The 12113-nt window shown below is 38.8% G+C and overlaps 1 protein-coding gene across 5 annotated transcripts in view; it reads right to left on the reverse strand.

The window, feature by feature from the left end:
- Positions 1-597: 597 nt before the first annotated feature.
- LOC114651551 (low affinity immunoglobulin epsilon Fc receptor-like) overlaps positions 598-12113 on the reverse strand; it is a 139167-nt gene continuing 127651 nt past the window's right edge. For 3 of the 5 annotated variants that reach the window (XM_051927592.1, XM_051927587.1, XM_051927593.1), the window contains 2 exons: positions 1936-1981; positions 598-1277 (listed from right to left, as the gene is read on the reverse strand). In XM_051927592.1, the coding sequence (XP_051783552.1) occupies positions 1109-1277; positions 1936-1981 (215 nt within the window). In that variant the 3' untranslated portion in view covers positions 598-1108. The remainder of the gene's footprint in view (positions 1278-1935; positions 1982-12113) is intronic. The other 2 variants (XR_007934894.1, XM_051927591.1) reach the window with 2 other exon arrangements.

A 12113-nucleotide genomic window follows, 5' to 3' on the forward strand; every position in this document is an offset into this window, starting at 1 on the left:
TCCTGGGATTTGGAGTCCGTGTATGCACTCTGAGTTATGTTATTGCTTTTTACATTTGTTTGTGTGGTTATTTATACATACTCAGTACTTTTGCAACATCATTTTATACTTTGCTTTCTGGATCGTCATATCACGATTTGCTAAGATTACATCCTAGCTTTGGATTAAACACATTTTTTCAAACTAAGTTTTCCTGTAAATCAGAGTAAGGTCATTAAACCATCCATCCATCCATTTTCCAACCCGCTGAATCCGAACACAGGGTCACGGGGGTCTGCTGGAGCCAATCCCAGCCAACACAGGGCACAAGGCAGGAACCAATCCTGGGCAGGGTGCCAACCCACCACAGGACACACACAAGCACACCCACACACCAAGCACACACTAGGGCCAATTTAGAATTGCCAGTCCACCTAACCTGCATGTCTTTGGACTGTGGGAGGAAACCAGAGCGCCCGGAGGAAACCCACGCAGACACGGGGAGAACATGCAAACTCCACGCAGGGAGGACCCGGGAAGCGAACCCGGGTCCCCAGATCTCCCAACTGCGAGGCAGCAGCAGCGCTACCCACTGCGCCACCGTGCCGCCCGGTCATTAAACCAGGAATTAGATATTTTTTACTTTTGATTTTTGAATTGCAGTTTTGTTTTTGACTCCTTTTATTTTCTTCTTCTGCTTCTTTTGACTTTAAATGTTGCCTGTTCCTTTGCTTATTCAGTCTTTTGGTCATTTTCTGGATGCTCACCTCCATCATATGTCCATATGTCCGTGTTTTTTTGACCTCCATTAACATTTTTTGTCTTCTACAACCATACATTGCATTACAAAGTACTGTGAAATATTGTTTAAAGTGAATTTTATTCACTTTTATTTTTCTTCACATATGGCTGAAATATCAAGTATTTTAAAAGTGTCATTCAAAAGACTCAAAGAAATAAGTTGAAGGTGACTATGTGACCAGGTCACAATGACAGCAGATGCACTTTTTAAAATTTCTCAGTGATCTGTCACTGCAAAATAAATCAGCGTCTCTGAGAGGTCTCCTTTACAGTCAATCTGGAGTTTCCCAGTGATGTTGTAGATTCTGTGTGGTTTATCGCTTAACGGTCACAGTGTAATTACATCTGCTGCTCTTTCACAGATAGTGTTTTTTGTCTCTGAACAGGGAATATCATACCAGCCACTATAAGTAATGGTTTTCTGTATTTGCACACAGTCCTCTAAATTTTTCCAGTTATCTGGCTCCATCGATCCATCCAAATTCACACCCCAGAAGCTGAAAGAAAATACAAGGTCTCAGAACTTCTGTTGACTATCAAATCTACCAAATACACATCCAAAATGAACTAAACACAAAAGGAAGATTTTGTTTTTGTTTAAGGGCACTGAGGAATTATGGAGGTAAATAAGGAAAGTAAACCAGAATGAATGTGGGAGTTTTTTGACTAGGTAACGAGAAGGCAGAAAAAAGATGACGTAAAAGAAAAAAAAGAAGTAAAAAGAACAAAATTCATAGCAAGGGGGAAAAGAAAAGAGAATTAGAAGGAGCAAAAGTGAAAACAAGGCAAAGTGGAGTGATTAAGACATGTGATCTACAAGTGACCCAAAGCAAAAGCAAACAGCCATATTCTTCTGTTTCTCAGTCCTTAAAAAGGCACAGCCAGAACACTGGATTTTTAAAATAAGGACAGCACTGAGTTGAGACAATGGTTTTCTCTCACCTTCACTTTCTTTTTGTCTTTTACCATTGATTATTAAATTTGAACCAAATGTCTGCTTAAATAGAATGAAGTTACAGTAGCTGTTTTTTACTTCAGTTTTTTGTGCTGTTTTTATTGTGGAAACAATTTAACTGAATGTCATTTGATTTGTCCCACCAGGTAGACTACATCTTTAAAACTTACACATACAGAGGGTTTGCTTAATGCCTGTACCTTTTGCTTGGGTCCAGACGTTTGTTGTCCACCCAGACAAATTGACCTTCAGTAGCAATGTCATTCAGTCCAATCCAGGAGGGTTTGTTGGAACCTTGATTGCTCGTCTCATTTAATAAAAATGTCTAAAAACAAAACATGTTTGAATAAGCAGACCTTGTGGAACGAAATGACACATACAGAAAAGATGGTCTGGTCTTATTTTTATTGTCAAGTTTCATGCAAGCCAAGTAACACTTTTCATATATTCCTATGGGTAATTTGTAATGCTGCTATTTCCAAAAAAAGGGACTTGACTGGCTTTTCTGTTTAAATTCTTTAATTTAGTGCTATCACTTTGCATGATGGCATGTCCGTCTTATCTCATGCTCACCCATCTTGGTTTTTTGTTTGTCATCAGTGTCTTCTTCAATGAACCCACTTCTCTCATGACGTGTGTGAATTAATTTCTGCACTACAAAATTAACAACAGCAGTGTAGTACATTTTATAACATTTATGTAGAGGGTTTGTTCCTCAGACCAATAGGCACCATACGGTTATTACAATTTCAGAATTAGAGAGTCACACAGTTAAGGTGAACTTCAGAATGAAACTGCTGTGTATAGAAATCCTTCCTTGTCAATGACACACAGGAGCTCCCACTGGCCTGGGACTACAGGTACCCAAGTTCTGGCCACAGGTTTTTGTTCAAACTCAGTTTCATATTTAGATGCCAATGGTTCTTTATGAAGTAACATTTTGTATGCTTTATTTTATTTAACTTCCCTGTTCAGATTCCCAATGCTTAATTTCTTCTTTTAGTCTTAAATAGCTACATTCTGTGTTTTAATTGCTTCTTATGTTCTTATTCAGCTGCCAATTAACAATGAAATATAAATGACAAATAAACCAGCAGCTCTTCATCTAACTTGGTTGTTCACAGCATAATGCTAAATTGGTATTACAGCCTGGGAAAGGAAGATTAAGCCATGCCTCAGGCTATTGATTACTTTATGAATGGACATCTGGAACAACAATTTGGTTTACAGCCTGGGAAAGGAGGACATGAAGCAATATAAAAAAACTTTATTATCTGGGAAAAGATAGATTAAAGAGTTTGAGCAAAACTCATCCATCATATTGACAGCCAGCCAATCAGGTGCATGGAACATTCATGTGTTGTGAAACCATGCCATAAAACTTTATAATAAATATGCCTCATTTGAAACAGACAACAAAGACACGTATGACCAATTTTCATCCGATCATCAGTTAACAGCATTTTCATGAACATCGATTGCTAAATCAAACGCTGCCCTGGGACATTCATCCTTGCAATCTCTACTTTTTTTCGTAAGTTTTTTCTAAAGACTATATATATTCAGACTTTCCTATCAGTACCTCTATCCATCCATTATCCAACCTGCTATATCCTAACTACAGGGTCATGGTGGTCTGCTGGAGCCAATCCCAGAGCACAAGGCAGGAAACAAACCCACAGGGCACACACACAGGCCAATTTAGAATCGCCAATGCACCTAACCTGCATGTCTTTGGGAGGAAACCCACGCAGACACAGGGAGAACGTGCAAACCAGACCCAGGAAGCGAACCCAGGTCTCCTAACTGTGAGGCAGCAATGCTACCCACTGCGCCACCATGCCGTCCCTATCAGCACCTAGTGCAGCCAGAGATTTGCCACTACCTCTGTGCTGCGAGGTTTATTAGGCTGAGAGTGAGAGCTCCACTCAATAGTAGGAACAGACGTAAAGTAAGGTATTCTTGGCTGATAAATGGCCTATAGTCAAGAGTGCTGAGACTCTGTATGTTTAAATTTATTCTTGTAGACTAAAAGTAATATTTATATCTGAGACATCATTAAAAACATCGTATGTTGTTCGTTCTGATAATAAGTAAGTCTCTTGAAGTGCTGAGTGACAGGCTGTGTTATACCTAAAGCACTTGTGTGGTTTAAAGTGCTAAAGGTTAATAAGCGTGTGTGTGTCATTCATGGGGCCCTGTTGTGGTTAGGGTGTGTGTGTATGTGTATAGCTACGTATGTGTGTAGATAGATAGATAGATAGATAGATAGATAGATAGATAGATAGATAGATAGATAGATAGATAGATAGATAGATAGATAGATAGATAGATAGATAGATAGATAGATAGATAGATAGATAGATAGATAGATAGATAGATAGATAGATAGATAGATAGAACTTTATTTGGCTTAATGCTTGTGCTTTAACCTGTCCTTCTTTATCACTGAATCCAATTGCAAGTTTTCAAATACTGCTTTTTTTCGATCCACACTGTGTGAATCCAAGTAGACACGAAGGGCATACCTGCTCCTCCTCACTCTCTATGATCACCATGTGTGCCCCAAGTTGTCTGCAGCTATCAAGGCCACTTATCCAGGTCAGCTTATTACTGGAGAAGAAGTAACACTTTGAGTTGAACAACAGCCAGTTGTGTGGACAAGCATAACAAGTCCTGCCTGTGAGAAAAGAATAAATGAAGAGGGAAAGAGTAGCTGAAGAGAAGATATCACATTAAGAATTGGGTCAATGAGATCCACATTTCATCTCCTAGACATGTACTTTAAACCACAAGCCACTCTCTTCATCTATCTATCCATCCATCTTCTTGCACCTGCATTTTCCATTTCAGGGTTAAAGGGAGAGGGAGTCTATCTATCCCTGCAGTCTGACAAGAAAAGGCAGGATGTCACACAGAGACCCTCACACAAACTCAAACTGGCCAGTTCCGGGTCATCATTTAAGCAGATTTTCATATTATTAGGATGAATTTCAGAGTCTAGACATGAACAATGGGAGAATATGGAGTCTCTGCACAGAAAATGTCCAGGCCAAAATCTGAAACAGCATCTTGAAGCTGTTTGAAAATGCAACACCCTAACATCATCTCATCTTACGAACAATTACATACCAAATTTAACTTTCCAGCAACACATTTCTTTCACTACCTCCAAATTTGAAACTCTGCTAAACAAAATCTGTCCAATTTTTCTCACCTCTCACCTCTTCCTATTCCGGAAAAAATATTGATCAGTCTTGAGGACTCAGACAGCATTTCTGTAGTATATAAAAACATTTTAAAGTCCCTCCCTTTCAAAGATCTCAGGGTACAGTCGGAAAAAGATCTCTTACTCTAAATTTCAGAAAAGGAGTGGAAGGAAGCCATGCACAGAATTAACTTGAGCTCCATAGGCGCAAAGCTTACAATTATTCAATTTAAAATCTTTTATCGAGCACATTTATCTCACTTTAAATTGTCCAAAATGTTTCCAGGGAAAGATCCAACCTGCGAACATTGCAATTGAGCTCCAGCTTCATTGGGCTGTATGTTTTGGGCATGCACCATATCAACATCATTCTGAACAAAAATTTTTAAGACAACCTTGGTGTCACAATCCCTCCTAATACACTAACAGATGTGTTTGGTGGACTCCCAGATGGGCTTAAAGTGGAGAAGGACAAACAAACTGTAATTGCCTTTACTTCACTATTAGCACCTAGACTTATCTTGCTCAACTAGAAGAATCCTAACTCTCTTCTTTTAAGTCAGTGGGTAACTGATGTTTTATATTATTTGAAATTGGAAAAATATCAAATTCTCACTTAGAGGATCTGTGCAAAACTTTTTTAAAACCTGGCAGGACCTAATCAATAATATTTTAGAATAAGCATTTAAATTGAGGTAGTGGATTCTCTTCCCTTATTTATTTATTTTTTTTTTTATTGATTGATTAATTTACTCTATATTAAATGTTTTGCTCTGTTGGTCTAGCTCTCTTTCTCATGGGTAGGGGTTGATTTGATTTGAACTTAGTTTTGTAAAATTTGACTTGCTTATATGGAATATTATTTGCTCTTAATAAATTCAATAAAATGTTAAAAAAAGAAAATGTAACACCCTGCTGTATATACTTGTGGGCAAAAATATAAATTAAAAATGTTCAAATTAATCAAAATGCCTTGGGACTTATCCTATATAAGGAAAACAGTATTATTATAAAAATGCAATAATAATCGGACAGCTTGGACATGTTTGAATGGTTAGTTGAGTCTGAGAAAAAGCCATTGATCCTTTTTCCATATTTCTTAGTGCATATTAGGATTGGGATAAATGAGATCCTATTGCAACACAACAAGTAGCTCAGGATGCAACCCTGGCCATCTCACAACCTTACACTCTGAGGCTGAGGCAGCCTATACTCAACAACAAGCAGGCTTCAGCTTGTCCATACAGCACAGCTAAAACCAACAGGGAAATGGTATTTTTTATGGGTCAGTTGACTCCATTCTTCCTGAACAGCTGAAATTGATCAATGGCTGTGCATGACATGTGCCAAACATGTTAACTCCTGAAATAAAGCCTTGATGCATACAATTATCCAAGGAGAATTTCCATCAAATGATTTCACCCTATGAAAAACATAAGCAGAATTTCATAACTACAGATACACTTGGATACACGACTGTCACCCAGTGTCCAAAGAACAACTCAGACAAGAGAGTGATCTGGGTTTTTCCAACAACAGAGAAGTTCAGGCTTCACCTTAGTGAAGACAGGGTCATGTACACAATTTACATGATTTTGAGGATGTCTTCCATATTGATTTGTGGGATGCTTTATGCTAAGGATAATGACAATAACTCGCCTAGAAAGGAGTGGTTACTCAAGAAAGGCAAACATTTTGTATTTAATTCTAGAATCCCTGAGGCCTGCAAAAATTGAATTTGTCCCTGACACCTTAATTTTACTGACATACACGAGAAACCTCCAATATCTATAACCACTGTGCCAATTGCTCCACTGATAACTGCCTTTGTTTTGCAAATGTTTCAATTGGCAGCACTCAGCCTGCACTCATCCATCCCCAACTCAGCAAGCTATATGCTGTTCCTGAAACAGTAACCGTCTGTATTCATCTTCCCCAGCCGGAATCAGTTCAGAGCAACATCATTTGAACAATTTTTTTTACTTCAGTTTTATCTTTATATATAATATACTACCATGGCTGTTCATTTGTCTCTCCAGGATATTAAATCACCTGTAGCTCGCAAACCGTTTGAACTATTGACCTGAAATATGGTACACATATACTACATGATATCTACTATCCGCTTTTGGGGTGATGAATGACCTCCAAGGTTATTCCTCTTTTTATTTTTGTAGAATCAACTCTTGGCAGCAGCCAGCAGGGCAGCCGTGCGGCACATGCGTACGGGAGCCGTTATCATCCCTACAATCTTCGCCGTCACTTCCCCTACCTCTTCTTATCTTAAATCATTCTTGAGCAGATTGAAGACTTAAGTGTACTAAGTAATTGCAAAACAAACACTGACTTAACACTAGAATTACCAAAGCCTACGAAAAAATTTGTAAATCTGGTCCAGCGCCAGCATCTGTTGTCCTGTAAATGTTCGATAAAGACAAGCAGCAAGCAGCCTGCTATTCCATCCCCCCACTTCTGCAAAACGAGTACAAAATTCTCCCAGCTCAGGCCTTGATTATCTGGGAGTGTAGTGCTGGAGTTTTAGAGTGGAAATAATAGATTGTTATTTGGAACACATGCATTTCATGTGTGTTCCGTTTCTACAATAATCTGTGTAAAAAAAAAAAATATATAATATTACCAATCAGTGCATCTCAATACTGAAAACGGTAAATATAGGAGGCAGTTGGAATCAAACCGGGGACTCTTGATTACAAATCAGCAAAACTTACTGCTATGCCACGGAAGCTGTTGTATCATACTTGAACCTTTTGTGAAAGTGTTTATTTGATCTTTGGACTTCAGGCTTCACACATTATATAGTTTATTCCTACATTTTGTAATTTACTACTAAAATATGAAAAACTTTTCTGTTTTAACAATGTGTTTACACAGATTATTGTAGAAACGGAACACACATGAAATGCATGTGTTCCAAAACACGATCTATTATTTCCACTCTAAAACTCCAGCACTTCACTCCCAGATAATCAAGGCCTGAGCTGGGAGAACTTTGTGCACGTTCTACGGTGGTGGGGGGATGGAATAGCAGGCTGCTTGCTGCTTGTCTTTATCTGCACATTTACAGGACAAAAGACACTGACGGAGAGGTGCAAAGGGATTTAAGGTGGGCCTGTTTTACGAGTTTTTTTGTAGGCTTTGGTAATTCTAGTGTTAAGTCAGTTTTAACATGAAAAGATGCCAAGGAAAGAAGTGAAGAAACTGGCCGCTAGTGTGGAGAAAAGAAGAGTCTATCAGGAAGCATCAAGCACATCGACTTCTGAGCAAACGAATGCTAAACATACAGAGAAAGATCAGGAAAGCTAGGAATGCTCAAGTCAAGTGTATTCACTGCACGCTCCGTTACTGGTTCTTAAATAAAAGCATACTTGCTTTTTTTATGCCTTTTATGAAAGTGTTCATTTTATACTCCAGGAAATGCCTCTTATAGGAAGAGACAATGTATAGTATAGTACATATCAGACTTCTTCACCTTAGGCACATACACTGTCACCATAGTGCTGCCAGTTCTAAGCCATAATGTAATACTTCTGAGTCCATGATTGTTTTTAAAGTTGTGCGATTGTTATGTTCTCTTTGATGATGTCTGTAGTAGGGAGATTAAGTGGTGTGTAGTTTGTGTCTGCATTGCTTTGTGTAGTGTTAATATATGCTGTTTTGTATGGAAGAATTTTCTTCACTTATTAATCTGCTTGTTGTGGAAATTAATCTATACTAATTAATAAAAGGCAAAGCCCTCACTGACTCACTGACTGACTGACTGACTGACTGACTGACTCACTCACTCACTCATCACTAATTGTTCAACTTCCCGTGTAGGTTGAAGGCTAAAATTTGGCAGGCTGATTCCTTACAGCGTACTTACAAAAGTTAGGCAGGTTTCATTTCGAAATTCAACGTGTAATGGTCATAACTGGGACCTCTTTTTTGACAATATACTGTAATGGACGGCAGCTCGATGGCCGTGGGAGGCGGAGTTGAGTGTCACGTCATCACGCCTCCCACGTAATCACGTGAAAAGACTGTGAACGCAGTAGGGAGAAATGAAGGAAGAGCCGCAAACAGCGAAGAACAAAAAATTCATTAAACAATTGAGAAGGGAGCGAAACAATAAGAAGCGAGCGAGTGAAGCATACAAGTATCTTCATAAGGGAAACAAAGCACGGTGTAAAACGTAAGTTTAAATTAAGTTTATTGAAACGCTCCCGTTGCGGATTGCAATAACATATTCGCGAGATAAAAGAACACAGTAGGGAGAAATGAAGGAAGAGCCGCAAACAGCGAAGAACAAAAAATTCATTAAACAATTGAGAAGGGAGCGAAACAATAAGAAGCGAGCGAGTGAAGCATACAAGCATGTTCATAAGGGAAACAAAGCACGGTGTAAAACGTAAGTTTAAATTAAGTTTATAGAAACGCTCCCGCTGCGAATTGCAATAACATATTCGCGAGATAAAAGTTTAATGAGAAGACACGAGGTATAAATGAACCACACGCCGTAGCACAACGTTAGGGGCAACAGTTTCAACCATTCTATGATCTGCTTCTCGCAACTGAAAGACGGCACATGGTGGATGTTAGCCGACTTGCTAACCGCAACGTTAGGGGCTTCAACTCTGGCGCTGACGATAGAGATTCGATTCCCGAGAGGGGATGCAGTGAGTGTGTATGCCTGATGAGCCCAGAATTAGGGAGAAACACGTGTCGCATACTCTTTGCATTATTTGAAAGTAAACTATTAAAACCATTCTATGATTAGCTTCTGGGAACAGAAAGAGGGCACGTGGCGGATGTAAGGCGACTTCCTGACCAACCATAAGCGTAACCTGGCAGGTAACCACCCATACAGTCAGATTGTGATTCAGAAAACGAATGCCATGAATGTAATTACCACGATCTACATACTGTCAAATAAACGAAACACACGCCGTAGCACGACAGCTGTGAAAAGCGAGGTTCACAAAAAAAACAGATCCTTAACAAATTGTTATTGGTATATTTTCGATCCGTTTAAAAAGGTTTTCTTTTCTTCTTAAAAAATTAAAAGCAGTACTTCGCTGCAACGAAAAGCGAGAATTTGGCTATATATATCTGCTTCTCGCAATTAAAAGAGGGCACATGGCGGATTTTAGACGACTTCATGACCAAACATAAGTGTTACCTGCCAGGTAGGGTTACCACTTTTAATACAAAAAAATAAGGGACGCATACTGCAGCGGGTGCCACATCCCAGTGCCAACACTTTGCAGACTCTACTTAAAAGACCCGCCCTCCTCACTGGACAGTTAAAAAGACCAATCAAACTAACGATGACATCAAGTATTACCCAATCAAAAGTAGGAAAGGAGGCATCTTCATAAAATGCGTGTGGGATGATTTGCATGAGACGCTGCTTTAAAAAAAATGATAAAAAAAATACGGGACAAATCCCGTCCCGTATTGATTCAAAACGGGACGCGCAATTTCATTCTCAAATGCGGGACGATTCCGTATTTTAAAGGACGGGTGGCAACCCTACAGTGCCAGGTAACCACCCATACAATCAGATTGTGATTCAGACTAGGAATGCAATGAATGTAATTACCCCGATCTACATAGAAGGCGAAAGTCTTGCAACATTCAAAGATGATGGTTTCGGATAAGTACACCATAGAACATAAAAGAGCTTATGAAGCCTTGAACCGAAAAAAGCAAGATCTCAGAGATCGTAAAAAAAAAAAAAAAGGGAGGTAATGTCGTTTTACTCGCTGTAGATTTTAGTCAAACATTACCAGTTATTCCACGAGGGAGACCAGCAGATGAACTCAACGCGTGTTTAAAATCCATGCTTCTCTCACGGTCGGTTATATGTCGCGTGTTCTCGGGTAGGTACACCAAAAAATGTATACATTTAAGCATGTAATGGGCAAACAAAAAATGAGGTATACCCGAAGGCATTGCAGTAGTACTTAATGTAACTTTACTTCTTAAATGTTAATGTTTTACTGTTTAATAATTTATACGCTTCTTATATGTTGTTCAAATTGCTTGTCTTTATCTGCACATTTACAGGACAAAAGACACTGACGGAGAGGTGCAAAGGGATTTAAGGTGGGCCCTGGTGTGCGCAGATAGGAGTTGATTCTACAATAAAATAAAATAAAGATAAAAAGAGTAATACAATCATCACCCATAAAGCGGATAGTAGACGTGACGTACTATATGTGTACCAGATTTCAAGTCAATAGGTGAAACGGTTTGCGAGCTACAGGTGATTTAAAATCCTGGACAGACAACCGAATAGCCACGGTAGCAAATTATAGAAGAACATTTTACTGTTTAATAATTTATATTTATATGAAATGTGCTTCTTATCACGGTGGCGCAGTGGGTAGCGCTGCTGCCTCGCAGTTGGGTGATCTGGGGACCCGGGTTCGCTTCCCGGGTCCTCCCTGCGTGGAGTTTGCATGTTCTCCCCGTGTCTGCGTGGGTTTCCTCCAGGCGCTCCGGTTTCCTCCCACAGTCCAAAGACATGCAGGTTAGGTGGATTGGTGATTCTAAATTGGCCCTAGTGTGTGCTTGGTGTGTGGGTGTGTTTGTGTGTGTCCTGCGGTGGGTTGGCACCCTGCCCAGGATTGTATCCTGCCTTGTGCCCTGTGTTGGCTGGGATTGGCTCCAGCAGACCCCCGTGACCCTGTGTTCGGATTCAGCGGGTTGGGAAATGGATGGATGGATGTGCTTCTTATATATTACTTCATATTCTCATATGATAATGATGTTAATGTTGTTTATATTGATTTCTATGTTATTGAAACTGCATGTATGTGTGTATATGTATGTATGTATATATATATGTATATATATGTATATATATATATGTGTGTGTATACATATATATGTGTATATATATATATATATATATATATATATATATATATATATATATATATATATATATATATATATATATATATAAAATATATGTGTATGTGTGTATATATATATATATATATATATACTAGCAAAATACCCGCGCTTTGCAGCGGAGAAGTAGTGTGTTGAAGAGGTTATGTAAACATATACATACATAAACATATATACTTATATATACATATCTATATATACACATATCTACATATATACATATATATATACATATACACATCCACATAT

The sequence above is a fragment of the Erpetoichthys calabaricus genome, chromosome 5 (genome assembly GCF_900747795.2).
Source record: "Erpetoichthys calabaricus chromosome 5, fErpCal1.3, whole genome shotgun sequence".
Classification (NCBI taxonomy): Eukaryota; Metazoa; Chordata; class Cladistia; order Polypteriformes; family Polypteridae; genus Erpetoichthys; species Erpetoichthys calabaricus.